Source organism: Wolffia australiana, chromosome 2 (genome assembly GCF_029677425.1).
Source record: "Wolffia australiana isolate 7733 chromosome 2, ASM2967742v1".
Classification (NCBI taxonomy): domain Eukaryota; kingdom Viridiplantae; phylum Streptophyta; class Magnoliopsida; order Alismatales; family Araceae; genus Wolffia; species Wolffia australiana.
Window position 1 is genome coordinate 12,591,837 of NC_135836.1, and position 18,101 is coordinate 12,609,937.

At 37.9% G+C, this 18,101-nt stretch overlaps 1 protein-coding gene across 2 annotated transcripts; it reads right to left on the reverse strand.

Moving 5' to 3' along the window:
- Window positions 1–14,233: 14,233 nt before the first annotated feature.
- LOC144716897 (auxin transporter-like protein 3) lies at window positions 14,234–17,780 on the reverse strand. Of its 2 annotated transcripts, none has more exons than XM_078592165.1 (7): window positions 17,285–17,780; window positions 16,702–16,887; window positions 16,518–16,630; window positions 16,172–16,453; window positions 15,820–16,045; window positions 14,787–15,044; window positions 14,234–14,697 (listed from the first exon to the last, which is right to left on the reverse strand). In XM_078592165.1, the coding sequence occupies exons 1-7, from the start codon at window positions 17,456–17,458 to the stop codon at window positions 14,434–14,436; spliced, it is 1,503 nt and encodes a 500-aa protein (XP_078448291.1). In that variant the 5' UTR covers window positions 17,459–17,780; the 3' UTR covers window positions 14,234–14,433. The 2 variants fall into 2 exon arrangements, with proteins under 2 accessions (XP_078448291.1, XP_078448292.1); XM_078592166.1 differs by having other exon boundaries at window positions 15,820–16,027; window positions 17,285–17,769.
- Between the last annotated feature and the right edge of the window lie 321 nt (window positions 17,781–18,101).

Sequence of the window (18,101 nt, forward strand, 5' to 3'; positions counted from 1 at the left end):
CTATAATGGCACCCTCAATTTCTTGTTTCACAAAGCTAACTCAAGGCAAGAGACAAATGGAAAAAGGCACCCTCTCTCGACCTTCTCGTGCCCTCTTTACCGTGGAAATCGGTTGTATACAAGAGAGATATCTCAATTTTTATTTTCTCCTTTGTTTTGGCACTTTTCCCTATTTTTCCTCATTTTTTCCTAGCCATTTGAACATCTCTTTGGAGATCGAAGCAATCCTCAACCGTTGGATCTTCTATTCATTAAGCGTGGAGTGGTTTCTGGCCATTTGATTGTCTTCATCAAATGTGGGATCACGATCAGCAGTCCGATTGTCAATGCTTTGGTTTGGTACATGTACGCCTGTCGAATGTGATGGACTCAAGGTCGAATCACGTGCGATATTGCCACATAACCTGCCTCATTAACCTGCCCAAAATGACAAAGATAAGAGATAATTGTACCACTTACCTGATCGTGATCCGGCAGTCTTGATGATGCCAAGTCACGCTCAGGTTCAGTAGTGAATTTAGTCCCACATGGAATAAATTTGGGTGAATTCCAGCTATAAATTTGGCGCCCGATTCACATGTTTGAAAATGCGTTCACGAGTCCCCTATCTCCTCCCACATGCGTGCCACCTGTGCGCCTTTCCAATGCTCCTTGGCATGCCACATATGTGTGCCTGCCTTGCAGGCATGTCATGTCAGCCCGGTAGATAGTGGGCCCCTTTTTTCACTACTTAAAAGTATATTAATTAAAATCCAGAAGAGTTCCTAAAATTTGAAGTCAAATATCTCTTAATTTAAAAGTCCTTTTTAAATTAAATTTTCACCAATCAATTCTTTTATAATCTACCCATCCACTTTAATCATAATTTATATTGAATTTAATGTAAGAATTAATTATTTGATATGGAATTATAGATTTTTGGTGAAATTACATAAAAAACCAAGATATCATGCACAAAGTTGACTTCGTTATGCTCTAAATGCATGATTACACATGAATTAACATGCTTAATCTGCATGTTATCAATGGTACTGAAATCTAGGCTCCATGAGGGAGTTATCATTCTCCATTTTGTGATGAAGGGCATGAAGTATAGCTTGATACCCAAAGACCAATGGCCAAACTAATCGATTGGGTTAAATCAATCTTTAATTATTTAATCAACATCTTTATATCATTAATTGTAAGGTCAACCACAAAACCTACAGGGCCTTTAAATTCATTGAATAAAATGAAACATGCACCTGTGAGCCACATGCATAAGATTTTACAGACATCATTGTATGTTGGTGAATTTTATGAAATTTTAGGGGGAGTTCTATAATTTTTTCCTAGAAATTATAAATAGGATAGGCACCCACTTTGACTTCATGACATCCATTAATATTGTGCAATATAAGGAATTAATATACTGTGATTCTATAAATAATGGTATTTACTGTATGATATCCATTAAACTTGCCAACATCACTTTGACCAAGAAACTTTCACCTAAATAAAATTTTCCCTCTCTCTCTCATTCCATGGTGTATATCCAACTCAACCGCCAACCACGCCTCTACATCACCCCATGTGAGGGTGATATGCATCTAAATGAAGATGCCATACTGTGTGATTCTTCCTAAAATCAGCTTGAATACAATCTTTATTTATGAAAATAAATTTCCCTTCTCCCTCATACCCTGGTGCATGCCCCAACAACCAGCCAACCCTACCTGAATTGTACCGCACATAAGAGTGATGTGTTGTTTAAATTGGGCTAGTAATATTCCAAGAGGCAATCATAAATAAACACTTGAAATTCTGATAAGCACGAATCTGTCGTTGCATACATGCATCAAAATGTCATAATTAAGTGGTAATTCATCCTGAGATGATAAAATTATGCCAATTCTACGGTGAAAAACTGCATTCATGCGAATTTTGAATCCTAACCCGAAAATACATCATTTAGTGCAATTATGTGCTTGTTTTGTGAGACTAACCCCACTTGACCTCTCCGAAGTCAAGCGGTTAACTTCTCACTCTTTTCATGAGTATTTGGATGCAAGGGAACATGAAAATGGCACACGGTATGAATGTAACGATACTGCCAATGATTAGAAATGTCATCGACTCTGGCGCAATGCCAAATCAGGTTGGCACTTAATTAAGGATCATCCTTTCACATTAGGATGATCTGTGAATTTAGGGAGTCAATCCGATCCACGTCTGTGCATTTTAGGTATTCGGACTGATAATTACGTTTCCAAAGATAAGGTTTGATGAAAAAGGAGAATACCAGTATTTTACTCGTGTTTTCAGACTTTTGATAATTCGATAGATAGAGGATCGAATTATGGATCCAATGAAGAAAGTTTGAAGTAAAAAAGGAGTTAAGATGAGAAAGTTATGGTGATTTTAGCGAATAGGGGGTTTTCCACAATTTTCCATTAAAAGGGATAAAATATTTGGTCCACGCCGACATCCAGGTATGCTACGTGGACTTGCGAAGGCGAAGATGGCGTGTACACGTGTGCACCTTTGGCGCACACGAGTAAGCATGTGAGAGAGTGAGGAGGGTGCGTCAAGGGCATTTTTTGAATAGTAAGATGAAGTCGAGATTATAATCAGGTTCATGTTTTATTTTTTTTACAAATGGGATTAAAGCCGACCGCACATCGAAGTACTTCTTTAAATGGTGGTTACTATTTTAATTTGACCTTTACGCTTGCAACATCGACTGATAGCCATCTTTGTAAATGGTTTGAAACATTGTTTTTATTTATTTTATGATTCAATCATTATTTCTCTATCCACTCTCACTTGACATGTGTCAGCGGCCAAGCCATCCGATTTCGATCAGACGGCCAAAGTTATAAGTGATCCTCCCGCTATAAAGAATTCAGGAAATTTGAAATCAGATGAACGTGGACCATCCGATCACGATCTTTGCGATCGGACAGTCCACGTTAATGCCTCTCTTGACTTTAAGGGTGAGGGATACTGTCGTACCCAATCAGGGCGTGACACCTGTCATTTTCGGTGGACCTTTGATCTAAATAAATGATCAAACGACTAATATTAACTCAAATTAAAACGTTAATATCTTTTGATCTACTTATCTGATTGATATGAAATTTTTATGAGAGCTTCCCTATGATATTATCTTTCATTTGATATGGTTCAATTTGAATAGAACATCTAAATATTTTACGAAAAATATTATGATCGAAAGGCCCTCTAAACCCAAAAAACCCTCTAATGCATTCTATTATTTTTCTCTCTCTTCGCATTTTTGTTCTCTTCTCAGCATCCGTCTACCAGGTACTCGAGAGTGATTCTGGAAGCAAGATTCAAGTGAGGAAACGATCGGCGCGTGACAACAGGATTTGTGTGAGGATTTGGGTTATTCTAAGCTTGTTTTACTTCCAGTTCATACTCTAGTTGTTATTTGATTTTCAGTCTAGTTTGGTTTCATCATTGCCTTATGAAAAAACATAAAAACATCTCACATTGTTTCTATCTTTATTTTCTTGTTCCTACCATTAACTCTTTCCAAAAACAATAAAAACACCTCCTAGTATACCTAATTACATATTAAACTAATCTCTATATTCTCTGTCGTCTTCTCAACGTTCAAAATTCTCCATCTCTCACCTAAAATCATATTCTTAATATATCAGATATTTCTCTCTCATCATAATTGAAATTACCTAATCCCAATACCTAGGCTCCCTGAGGATCGACCCTTAAGCACTATACTAAGTGAGCTAATATAACTTTATTTCATGAAACTCAAATCACAACAACGATTTAATTAAACCATAAAAATTGAGTTCATCAGATTCCAAGGACACTAGCCTGAAAATATCATAGATATTGGTAGAATTAAATGTGGATTATACATGTTCTCTCCCCAAAGTTTATGAAATTTACTTTCCTATCAAATTACTTGTTAAATATTGACTTAATTTTATAAAATTGAAATTTTTATTTGCATTAAAATTCTTATATATGAATGTATTAATAGATTAAAGTGATTAGGTTCATTTCTACAATCAGATTGTGATTTTTCTATATTTTATGGTAGTAATCAGAATTTTTTAATGTAGTTGTAAAGAAATATTTTGTAAGTCTGAAAATATTTTTATGAATGATTTAAAAGGGTTTTATCATGATTTAATGTCATTTATACACAAGTCATAATCACATTCAGTTCCATTAGGGCTAATTTTTTGCTATGCTGATCATTGTGAGTAGGCATCATTATGACATCACGATTTGTAAAGTCATAATGTGTGGAAATCATGGCCCTAACTCGTCAATTTGAATGTGTAGGGACACATGGAGGGATGAAGAATATATCCAGCAACTAAAATCACAATAAATGTCAGGGGACATGAAGATATGTTGTGAGTTATTATTTTCTGAAAGGATAATACACATTAGTGTGATGCCTTGTAACTCACAGTTTTACTTTTAGGAATAAATTTTTATTAATATTTGATTCTTAGTTTATTACCTTCATAGGGTTAAGTGTCAGAATGTGATTAAATATCACATTTTGGAAAGGATACTGAATCCATAGAGTCTTGTAGGGGAGCACAAAAATTGAGGAAAGCTTTATTTTGGAGTTCACCTCTAGCATTGGCTAGCCAGCAAGAAATTATGCATCAAGGGTCATCATTTGTGTTTGGAGTGTTAGTTTCTAGTGAGTTTCTTTTTTGTGATTTCATTCTTCTTATTTGTTGAAAGAGTCCAATCCTGGAAACATTATATAGGCTCCTAAATAAAATATTTATACAATAGTGTCAAAGATGGTTTTCATCACATTAAATAAAATAAAAAATGACCTTGTTGTAGTCTTGGTGTGTTTCTCTCTCATATCATTTTTATACACATCATTTTCTTCTCAGATATTGAATACCATGATCTTTTAAAGAAGATCAGGATCTTATAGCTCACCTCACTACCTTCATTCTATCTCTCTAACCTATTTAATAATCTACTTCCACGTAAAGTATTCCTTCCTTTACTGAAATGAAATTTATGAAATGTGATCCTCTTCCATGTGATTCGACCCTTGATTTATGATATTTAGTGATCAATGCGTTCCTATAAATGTTATTGAGTAAAGCTACACTTTAGAACAGCAATATATTTTTACCCATAAAATTACCTTATCCTTGCTCTATGCATCCTAATCACTATTTTAAATCAGGTAATTGTGATTTTTTTAGGTATTAATTGGTCGATCAGATTGACTAAGCTTGCCAATGGATTATGGAAGAATGCTAATGTATCATATGGAGGAGGTTTAGAGTGGGCTGGTTTGTTAAGAGGTATTTCTTGAAATGTGGGGTGATGTGATTGCAACAGATATACTATGACAGCCTACATGCTCAATTACATGATGCCTAAAAATTCTGATTCTTACTGAACCATCAATCATTTCTTGATTATTTTAATTTAACCCCTCCTTTATTTGAATGGTGATATACTAATATTTCAGACCCTACGAGACACCCAGAATGCTAAAGAGAATCTAACAGTACACAAATTGGTTGAGAATCAAGTGAGATTTGTTTAAATCCATTTAGGGTGTCAAATATATCGCAGCTTAAAATTTATATTTTCAGTAATATTTATATTTTCACCTTAAGCAATTAATAATTAGAATATACTTTGGGATCGAACCATATGGACAAGGATGTATAAATATGAAAGTAAATTTCAGTAAACGAGATAATATTTTAGGTCGAAGTAGGAATGATAATGATGAGAAGAATAGAGGAAAAGTAGTGAGATAATCAAGAAGATCTTGACCCTCTTTCAAATATTAGAATATTCAAGAAAGATAGAATAGAATGTAGGTTGATGATGATGGGGAAGCACCTTACAACCACCAATAAGAATTGAATTCAATGAGTAATAAAACCATGAACCCACTTTTTTACTCTCCTTTACTCTCTGCAGGCCCGCTAACCCAACTAGTGATTACTTTTTTCACTTCATGCAGGTTACGTTTTCCATTTTTACAAAACATTGGTAAAACCGGACCAAATCAATACCGTCGGTTTGGAAATCATGGGTTTACCAAAAGCTTGGCACTGATAACACTCTAAATTTGTTGTTTAATTCAAGTAATTAGCACAATTTTACCCATTAAAATAGTTTGAAATAGGGTTGTATCATGTATTTATATGTTAATTATTATTCCAAGTGAATTCTGATTTTATTCTAATTTTATGTTAATTTATGAATTTTGTGGAATTTATTTAAGCTTGGAATAACTCTATTTCAATGTAAATGGCAGGTGTAAAAACTAAATTTAATGTTAATTAATGTGGGGATGAATTGCTGAATTTTCTATATATTTTTTAGCATTTTATTGAATTCTTTGGGAATCTATTTCAGAAATAAATGACTTTTTAAATAGAAAAAGGATGTAATTATAAGGAAAATAGGAGTTTAAAGTAATTTCTAAAGTCAGAGTTTTGGTTGCAAATATACCCTTAAAACAGCTCTCGGTCGCGCGTTGCAGGCGTAAATATCTAATAAAAATATTTGAAAGGTCTGATTGAATCAATATGGATTTTTCTATGTTTTTTAGGGAAATATGGAGGAGAGAGAAGCAGAGGGGCATATTTGCAATTACTTTTGGGCGGCGTCGGTTTGTGCGCACGAAGAAAAGCAAGGACTTTTGCAAAAAAAGTTAAGAAACTGAGTTAGCAGAGCCACATGGCGAAATCTCGGCCGTCAGAAAGGAATCAATTGGCTTAAATACAATTGGGCCGAGGCACCTCATTTGGGCAGTAAATGCACCGCCCATGCTGTGCATAAAAAAATGCATGCACGAGAGGTGACGTGGCGATGCCTGAATGGGAGTTGGTGGTAAAGTGCAAATCAATATGTATGTTTATTGATTTATTTTATTTTCTTTTTTTTAGCCCAGGTCACGTGGCACACCGAGAGAAAACCCGAAAAAATTTCTATAATTTTTTCCAGCCAATCAGAAATTGACACGCGTTGCGGGTTTTTCAAAATTTGAATTAAATAAATGAATATTGATCTAACGACTAGGATTGGTCAATACTCATTTATTAATTACTCTTAATACTAAAGTCAGATTGAGCTGAAAATTTATGGGTTTGCTCATCTCGACCTCCTCTGTCTATCTATGGTTAAATCATTCAGATCAAGCCTACATCAATGGATAAAAATTAATTAATTAGTGGGGGCAAAATGATAATGTTTACCATTTAATCTAATTATAAAACAGATATTCGAGTTGAGGAGGTCATTCGGGAAGGGCTCTTTCACAGCTGAAAGACAGAGAAGAGAACCAGCCTTGATAAACTGCATTTAATACTTTTTTAATTTCATTGTATTTGAAATTAAATATTAGTGTATTTGGGATTATTTTTTTGTGATTTTTTTATTGTTCTTGTTGATCTTAGTCTGAAACTCTAAATCGCTTGGCTTGAGCAGCATGTACACGCCCTTACTAGGATTAACAGGAGTGGTTATTGAATTGAGTTAACTATTCCATTGGCACACTAAGAAAAAAAAAACAAAATAAAAAGAGATTAATTTCTATGTAAGAATAGATCAAGTAAATAAAAAAGTAGTGAATCAGTTTGGATATCCAATTCCACCGAAAACTAATTAACGCTAAATTTTCTTCTTAACCCTTCTACTTGAGTCCTTTGATCCCTTTTATTGGATCAAAGTAGTCAAATTAGAGATCCTTAATTCTTCTATTCTACCCATCTCCTCTACCCTCCTTTCTAAATTGTTCATATAATTAGGGTAATTTGATCCTTATTGAAGATTAAAATAAACCTAATTAGGATCAGATCATTCGAATAGATCACTAATTGAATCACCTTACTAGCTTCCCTTGGACATTCCCTATACTTATCATTATACATCTTAAGTTAGGGTTTTATAAATTTTAGAGCATAAGCTGAAATCAACAACGAAAAGGGATCAATTTGATCATTCACCCCTATTTTTGGCTTATCAATTGGTGCCGTTGCCGGGGAAACAATGATGAAGGATTAAAATTGGATAATTCACCCCTCTTTTTGGTTAATCAGGTACCAGGTTTGGTATCACGAGAAAATCAAACCAAAAACTGGACCAAGACTCAGGAGGTAAAAAATATTTATGAATGTTGAGGTTGGCTGAGATTTAAACCGTGGAGGTCCTCGTTCACGAGGACCTTTTACATATTCTCTCTTATGAATTTTTAAAACATAAATACAAAAATACAAAGAAGACATTTATATTTAAATAATATATACAAAAAATACATAAATATGCAAATAAAATAAATACACAAATATGAAAATGACACAAATAATATAAAAAATACACAAATACGCAAATGACATGGATACATAAATACTCAAATACATAAAACACAAAATGTAAATACGTAAATATTTAAATATGAAAATATGTCGATTGATGACCATATCAAAATATAAATATTTAAAGACATATATTCAAATATAAATTTCTAAAATTATTCACAAATACAGTTTTACCTTTGATTCTGAAGTGATTACATGACAAAATTGGAATATTTACCTAGTACAGTTTTTTATTTAACTGTTTGAATTAATATTTTTACCTAAATTTTGTTTCTGATTGTTAAAATTTCAAGATGATTTTTTTCGTAGGCACGTGACTGAACTTACATATATATATATATATGGCTGTTCAGGGCCATGTGATGTGTTTGTTACATTGTGCTAATTTTTAGTCCAGAGTAGCCCCATTGATCTCAACCCATTATGCCCATGCACTTATCCTAAGAGGCAGGAGAACAACTCTTGCTGTGACATTATATGAATGGTCATGACGGGATTCCACCTGCCTTTCCTCCTACACTCCTAGTTGTCTTGGATGACATTATAACTGATGTGCTCACATTAGGATTTGAATTTAAAAATTTTAATGATGTGCCAAAAGTGATAATCTCATGATATATATTTTAGATTATTTAATTCCTACAAATAAAATGTAATCAGACATCACAACTTGAATAAAGGGCTCAGCTGCAATGAGAAACCATTATAAAATTGATATGCCACAAATATTCATCAATTTCCTCACAGAAACCAAGAAACTTTTCAGCTTTATTATGATCAACTTTGAATCATTTTTAAGTTCTAAAAATAATTTAGATGTATCGGCATTTCAAAAATTTAACTCATCTCAATAGTTTGAACTTGTGAGAGATTGAAATACCTTCAATCTCTCATTTAAGTTCAATTGTGTTTTAAAATATATTTTTTACTCATACACATAATGTATACCTAAAACATATAAAATTATTTAAAAGTACAAATTTTATTTAGGATTACTCTCAATTTATAGCTCACCAAAAATGAGTATTTTCTATATGAGTTTTGGGCAATAAAGTTTACTGACAGAATAATATGGTTTTATGTGTTCCTGTTATTTTTAAAAAAGGAGGACCACAGATTTTAGTAACTAGAATATGGGCTAAAGTATAACATCTTAAGGCAAATATTTATACTGCAGCATTTATAAAAGTTTCCATATAACCGAGAAAGTAAAAATAAAATGCATATGGGGCTAGTAATGACAGATTAATTTTTTGTTTAAATATGTTTGAAATAAAATGTAAATATAACATATAGGTTTTATTTTTTTAGATTTAATATTTTATAATCAGTAAATTCAATTAAACATAATAAAACTAAATGAAAATTTTATTTAAATTAAACATATTATATAATTTAGTATGATTTTGAATATTTTTAATGAATTTAAAATAAATTAAAATACTCTTAGCCGGGCTCCAATGACAGATTTCTTGTTAGTTACACTAATCAGGTTGAAATTTTCAGGCAGTAGCACACATATGTGATACATCATGTGGTCGCAAAAAATTATAAGTTTTTATACATTATGATTTTTTAGTGTGGTTGATGGCATTTGAAATCATATCGTCTACGATATCCAATTTAAGGTTTACCTAGAGAAAAAGTGGATATTTCAAATAAAAAACTTATCATCACGCAAAACTTAAGTCACTTTCTCCAGGGCAACGGGGTGCTTTTATCCCTGAATCTTGATCAGAATTGGAATATCTCTCCCAAACTCTTGTATAAAAATAAATTATCATGCACTAGGCCTCCAACAACATCTTGGGAGCATAAATCTAAGATGAGATACAAAGAGAGCGTGAAGGCAGGTAAAGAGAAGTGTCGTGTCTGTCCCACCCCTTACATTTTATTCCCAGAGTTTAAGTTATATATATAAATATAACTTCATTTCAAGCCTAGATATGCGTCCTTAATGGTTCAAATAACCAAAAAAGAATTCCAGAACCAAAGTGCGGGTTAAATTTCCCAATTATTGCCTTTATTTGACCTGGCTCTTACAAATGGCTAAAATGGGCTTGAATAATGAAATTCTTGTGTACTAAGCCTATTTTTTTGCTCTAGGAGATGGATTTGGAGTCCTGTTCTGTTGTTAGATGTGGCTTGGACTTCTAGTTTTCTCCCATTGTCATCCAGAAATCACCATTTAATTTACCAAATACCTGAACTTTAATTAAAAATTCCAAGAATATGAGAGAAAAATACACTTGAGTCAAGTGGGATTAGTCTTGAAAATCAATAAAATAAAATATAAATTATAAAAATAAATTAGTATTATCTCTTTTGAACCTTGAATATGTTAGGTTCTTTAAGCCTAGATCTGGATGAACAGAACAAAACGATGCGCAGCGGAAGACTCTTTGTGAATCGAACGGCATCAACGAAAACATTAAAAAGAGGTGCCTTTGCACGAATCTCATTCGTGATTTCTTCGATCCCAGAGCGAGACGAGTCGAGCTGCTCAAGTGTGCAGCCTCTAGACGTATCCCCACTGTCCTCGATGTGTTGGATCTCCTCCTTCTCGTTGACGAGCCCCGTTCTTTCTCCGTCGGCGTCATTACGTCGTCCCGATCACATCAGGGATGGAGAGAGGTTGTGGGGAGAGTGGAGAAGAAGGGGAAACACCCCTGAACAATTTTGGCCTGGGTGAATTTTGTTCAGAGCCTTCCCCTATTTATACTAAGTGGGTATTTTTCATAAAAACCCCCAAAACTTAAGTATATCTTCCAACGTCCAAAAGACCATTTGCATGTGACCCTCTAGGCCCATGTATCAGTCTAGTTAACGACTCCAGCAGCCCAATAACCTTTATTGGCCTTCCAAATCAATTAAGTATATCATCATATAGATTAATTAATGTCGGATTGATTTAACCCAATCGATAGGTCGAAACTCCAACACGTGGGGTGCCAAGCTACACCTCGTGTCCTAGAAGATACAAAGGAGTGTGTATCGACTCACTCATGGAACCTGTTCGTCATTGGTTACCGTGTATGTATAATCCCTCATCCACTTGACGCTCCTTAGACGACTTAGGGTATGGTCAACTGTCAAACCCTAATCGGTCATCCGAGTTAGTACTGATGCATTTGGAAATCATCGGAGAACTCTTCTCTGATATTTCACTGCCTTGGCAAAGGACTTCATTGCATCGTCTTCCTTGAGCTGTCACATCTTATACCGAGGGTGGACGATCCCATCTTGACCACTCAATCGCCTTCGTGTACTTCTTGATGCACCCGAACTAAGACCGTTTAGAATCCCATGATTAGAGACTCGTTGGCCATAGCCAAAGTACAACCGTCCGTCCACAAGACGTCTTTGGTGGCTTAGGTCTAAGGACCACTTACACAACCGTGACGTGAATCAACCTGATTGACAGTTCGGTATAATACCATTCAGGGATTCGTACGGATCGATTCAGTGAACTCTTTCCACTAAAGAACACCCACTATCTATCCTTAGTGTCGCCACACTAATGGCTACAGGACCGGCCATACTCATCATATGAGTTAGGCTAGATACTGCTATTCTATCCGGATACTTCGATGTCCTTCTCGTGTATCCTTTGAATAGGAATGTTTAGAACACATGCTTAAAGGCGAGTTATCTCCGTATTACGATCTGATCGTAATTCACCAAGTCCGATCACACGTGCACTATAATGAATATGTTCTATTAATGAATATGGAACGAGATGTGGATTGTGTGATTGGCTTGCTGGCCACATATATTTCCATCAGAATAGAGATTAATGAAAGTGCAAACCCAAATCTAAGTGACAAAATAAAGTTATAAATATAATTTGGTGACCTAATTGGGTGTTATCAGGAGTCTAACTAGTTAAGGCTTTGTTAAATGTCGGTTATTGATTAAGATTTAGTTTGTAAACCCTTGTTATTAGATGGTAGTATTTGTTGAAGTAACATTTTTCTTAGCGTGGAAGCAAGTCTATCGAAGACAAAATGTTGATAAATAGAAGGCACTTGGAGAGGAAGAAAGGCATGTATCCCAGATAAATGACCACATATCATTCAGAAAATATATTTGGGGCATACTTTCAAAGAATAAGATAACATACAACAAAAAGAATAAAGGTTTGAAAAATGAGGAGTTTTTTGCCTAGATTCCAGTCTAGGTAACATATTAATAACATAGGAATAAATACAACTGCGTCCATATTTTACAGGAAATAAAAGTATGGTAAAAATGGATGTAATATTTTCAATGACTTGATGATTTTTTGCAGGTCTGTTTCCTTTTAAGTTAACTCTTATCTCGACACATAATGTCAGTTTTTTGCACTGTTGAAGATGATGATCAAGTGACTGAAATTAACCACCCCGTTCACTTTTAAACTACTAATAACACCATTTGTATGATTTTGTAGGAAGAACCATGTATGTTTACTAAATTCATTAATAATTTGATGCGTTAAGAGACACTTTGGTATGATTAAGTGATGAACTCCTAATCTTTTACTTGGTAATAATATTTACTAATCTTTTACAAAATATTCAAAAGTTGGGATATTCAGGGGATCATCCCTAGGAGACGAGATGGCGATATTTTCGTCAGAGAATATATGGATTCTTTGCATTGAGGAAATCAGTTGAGTTTTTCTTTGAGTAGTTATTTTTAAGGAGAAATTTTACTGCAATCTGATACTTGAAATGACAGTAAGACGGGTAATTTAAGGTGAATATTATGAAACCAAGTTCATGAGAAATTTTTGGAACACAATATTTTTCGGTTCCGAACTTCGGAAGATTTCAGAGAGCGGATAACTTTTGGTTGAAGTGGACCTACCGTTGTCCGTTAGACAAATCTTTCCAAAACCCAGGTAAATAACTAGAGCATTTGAAGTGTTGTTGTCTGGTGTAACACGGCGGTATGCTTTGCTATCGAGATACCAAGATGTTTAATTGTAGATGTCTTATAGTATTGTTATATGATGAAGCTACACAAGCTATGTGAATAGTGTTAATTTTGTCATGTTTTCTGATTGTCGCTGGATCATCCTAAACATTTCAAGTAGTGGAGACAGATTTAACAACACGGTACCTATTACCTATCTTTTTCTATAGCTTTGTGCTTCTCTACGTTTGTCTACCGACGAGCCGCTACCTCTGTGTGCTGGTTATGTACGGATGAAGTTTGCCATGGTCTTCAGAGATCCTGAAAATAATGATATCAGATATGATTATGATATTATTGGCAAGGTGCAAAGAATCTAGAGTTGAATAATACCCCCAGGAGACCATGCTGGTAACGAATGCTTCATATAAAATCTCATGAATAAAGACTCAAAAAGTACCGGATATCAACAAATCTCATGATGACTTCTGGATCATCAACTTAATGATAAATCTCACCAAATTTACGGATATCTGTGTTAAAAGTCTAGAAGTATTAATGTACACAAGAATTTCCTCGTTGAGCGCAACGTATTTTTATGTAATTGTCAGTAATGCTATTTTTTAATGTGATTGTTAGACTTCACGTGTGAAGTGAACGCTCGAGCCGATATATCCTAGAATGCCTTTAAGAGGTTTTGCCGATTACTATTGTATAAGCCCTCTTTTTGAACTGAAGATAACATGCGAAATAGAACCAGTTGTTTATTTCACTAGCAAAAAAGAAAATCTGATTTTCAGGCTGAATCCCTCTTCATGTTTGATAGCTGGAAAGTAGAAAGATTGAAGTTAGCGACACTTCGGCGCACGAGCAGACATTGCGAAGGTTTCTTCCATTTTCTTTTGATCACAAAGCTCAACTGCATTTTAAACCCTGACTGAGAAAAGAAGTGAAAAGAAGAGAAGAGAAGAGAGAAAAGTGTATACGAAGCATATCATAGAGAATACTTGTTAAATAAATAAGCTTTCACAGAAGAGATCTACGTTACGACTCTCTTAAAACTATTTCGCAATCTTTTCGTCCATCCCCTCGTTCAAATTAAGCCCTTCGATCTTGCATGTTTCAGACAAGGGAGGAAAGGGAGGTCGTCCAGTTCTGCCAAGTTAAACTCTTATTGGCGGTGGGGATGGCGCAGGCCGAGGGGAGACGGCGACGGAGCGGCGGCGGTAGCGGCGGCGCCGCCGGGCCGCAGCGGCGGGCACTGATAGCACTTGGCGAAGAGGCCGAAACTGTCGACTTGGCGAACAAAGTTGGTCACGCTGGCCCAGCCGCCGAACCCGAAACCCACCACGATAACCCACACGACGATAATCCCGTTGATAACGTACGCGCCGGCCCAGCTCCCCAGCACTCGCGGCGGAGGAGACACCGCGTTCTGCGAACCCCGGCGTGATAACGAGTCAGTAGATATCGCACGTCAACGTTTCACGTCATCCAGACGTGGGTTGAGGAGGAGGGACGAACCTGGCGGGCGGCGGGGGAACGGAAGACGGCCATGTAGGCGAGGGAGGGGATAACGTAGACGGTGAAGGTTACGAGGAGGGCTCCGACGGCGGAGTTGATGGGGCCGAAGAAGGGGAAGATGATGGCCAAGAACCAGATGGGGATCACCACAGGCAGCCGCGCCACCGCGCGCTTCGCCAGGCTGCCGCACTCGTGCACCCCGATCGCCTTCTCCCACACCAAGTACAGCGGCGTGCACGCGAACCCGAACGTGATGAACTATCATAGAAAAGAAAGATGATTATCCCCACGATACCATGATGATGATGATGATGATGATGATTATGATGGCATAACGGGACGAGCGTCGTTGGTGATGAGAATATGATACTTGGACGACGGCGGCCTAAGGAAAGATGACGATGAAGATGATGGCATCGTGAAAAGATATGATTACACGATGACATGATAGGTGTATAGTTCTGTCATTCGTTTGCTAGCCAGGAAGTGGACAATCCCAACAGAATCTTGAGAAAAAGAAGATGATAATATCTATGACGCACCTCCATCATCTTGATCTGCAAATAAGGAGAAAAACAAGAGGAAGAGGAAGTCGGTGTAGGCAATATGATGATATACCTGTCGCGTGTCGATCGCTTTAGCGAAAAGATGATAATGATGATGATATGATGGCGATATGTACATCCCATTTTGGTCACCTTATTCCACGCATGGTAGAGAAAAACAAGAAGACGAGGAGCATGAATATGATGTAGGTTTAATGAGGATATCCATGTCGCATCTCGATAGCTTGAATGGAAATAAACTTCACCAAGAAGATGATGACGATGATGATATCGATGTTATGATGATGATATCTATACCGCATCTTAGTCACCATGTTCCACACTTGGTAGAGAAAAACAAGAAGACGAGGAGCATGAAGATGGAGTATTTAGGATGATATCCCCACCGCATCTCGATTGCTTGAGTAGAAATAAACTTCAGCAATTAGAAGAAGACTATGGTAATTAATAGATGATGATGATGATACCTGATGGATAAGCATGAGGATGACGGCGGCGTCGCGAAAGGGAGTTTTAGGGAGGATAGCAAACGCGTTGGCGTGGTCGAGGAGCGCATCTCCAAATGCCCAGTACACCGACGCCGCGGACGGTAAGGTGAGCGTCAGCACGTACAGCGTCGCCAGCAGATAAATCGCCTTGAACTTCTCCGGCTTCCACATCGCATGCATGATCTCTCTGCCCAAAATCACACATCTATAACATTCCCATCAATTCTCTATATCACTCTCCGTCTATCTCTCTCTCTTCCCTTCATTAAAAACCCGAAAAGACGTGGTTTTCCTCCTCGAAAACGGCAGTTTAAGAGGAGCGGAGGCTTACACAGTTACGGCATGGCCGCCGAAAGTGTAGAGGATGTTGGTGGCGCCGGTGAAGTAGGGGACTAGCCGCGTTGGCCCGGAATGGACAACGCCCTCAGCCCGGCCGTGGCTTAGAGAAGCGGCGGTGAGATACCAAGCCGTGTAAGTGGTCATCAACAGCCCCAAGAACGACCATACCCTGTAGTTACGAAAGGAGGGGACGAACACCGTTGTGGCGCAGCACGCACCGAAGATGTACGTCCACGTCCTCTTGTCCAGCTTATCGTTGATGTAATAGATGTTACTGCAAGCCGTCTTACCAAGATTAGAGAGAGAAAGAAGAGAGAAGTGGGTTACGGGACGCGTACCTGGCGCAGGCTATTAGCTGGATGACGGACCCGAAGAGGAGGAACGTGCAGTTGAAGACCAGCCCAGCGTTTCTCCATGGCTTTCCCAGCAGCCCGTCCAGCACTTCGAACCACTGCCGATGTTTCAAACAGAGAGAAGTTAGAGAGAGAGAGGGTGGGTGGGTTGTGTAGACGGATGACGTGCCTGGATAACGTGGTTTCGGAAGTCGGCCTTGTCTTTCTCTCGCCTGGTTCGGTACTCAAGGTAGAGGACGCTGATGAGGTAGGCCGTCCAGCTGCCCAAAAGGCCGTAGAAGAGCTGGAAGAGAATGCCGCTGAGCATGCCCAGCTGCGAGAAGGAGTAGGGTAGCGTCAGCAGAACCTGTGCCACCTGTATAGAGCGGAGTTGGAGCTGAGAAGGAGGAGAGAAAAGAGAGATAGAGAGAGAGAAAGAAGGGGAGGTCGAGAAAGAAATGGAGGAGAAAGAAGGGGAGGTAGATAGAGGAGAGACGGAGAGAAAGGGACGTGGACAGAGCAAGGGAGATGGAGAGAGAAAGGGGGAGAGAGAGAGAGATAACCAGAGAAGGAAATGTGGAGAGAGAAAGGGAGATAGAGATGAGGGATGGTAGAGAAAGAAAGGGAGACGGACGTGAGGGGTGGTGGAGAAAGAAAGGGAGAGAGAGAATAGGGGTGGTAGATAGAGATGCGGGATGGTAGAGAAAGGAAGATAGAGATGAGGGACGATAGAGAGAGAAAGAGAGAAAGAGAGAAAGAGAGTGGGAGTTTGCCTGGTTGGAGGCACAGCTGAACCAGGCATCGTATGCGGATCCTCCGTGCCAGAGAAGGGAGGAGAGCTTCGTGCTCACTTCGGCGGATGCCTCTTCTCTCACTATCGCTACTTCGGTTCCGCCTGCGGCTGTCTCCACGCCTTTCTCCTCGGCGCCACCTCCCCTCGTATCCATTGCCACGAAGCTCCCTTTCCGAAACTCTTAATTTTTCTTCTCTTCCCAGATCCCAATTGCGAGTGCCTTGGCCTGAATTTATAACGTACACTGCTCCTAGAGAGAGAAAGAATAGGGAGAGACGGAGAGAGAATTAAAGGGTCGTCACTTGTGCGAGCGTCTTTGCTTTCGGCGGCAGCTGCTACTGTCCTTCACACCCGACGATATTATTCTGTCTGCTCTTCCCCTGCGCTTTGTCGCTCCACAGAGGGACACCCTTCTTTCACATCCCCAGAGTCGAGGAAGAGAGCCGAGAAAAAGAACGAGATAGAGAGAGAAAGACACTAACCCGCCACTGAAGAAGGAGAAACAATCGTCCCCTTATTTCTCTTTTATTCTTCGTCTATTCTCCCCTTCTCTCGCGACCTCTCTCTTCCTTTCTCCATCTCCATACTCCTTTTGGTTCTGTCTCTTTCCTCTCTGTCAATATACCTCTCTTTAGATTCTCCCTGCCTTTATTTCTCTCGTTTCTCTCTCTGTCTCTTTGGATTCTCCACCTTTCTCTGTCTCTCTCTCTAACCGGACACAGACAGAGAAAATCCTGCTTGCTTCAAAGCCGATTCCTCCATCGTTGCCCAGTCGCATGCCATCTCTTTTGACCTTC

What these genes read in the sequence shown, in the direction of transcription:
- LOC144716897 (XM_078592165.1), bottom strand. Translation starts at nt 17,458, where the DNA reads ATGGATACGAGGGGAGGTGGCGCCGAGGAGAAAGGCGTGGAGACAGCC. An exon ending in CAGCTAATAGCCTGCGCCAG is followed by an intron (nt 16,454 to 16,517) that starts GTACGCGTCCCG and finishes GACGGCTTGCAG; the next exon opens with TAACATCTATTACATCAACG. An exon ending in GGCGGCCATGCCGTAACTGT is followed by an intron (nt 16,046 to 16,171) that starts GTAAGCCTCCGC and finishes GGAATGTTATAG; the next exon opens with ATGTGTGATTTTGGGCAGAG.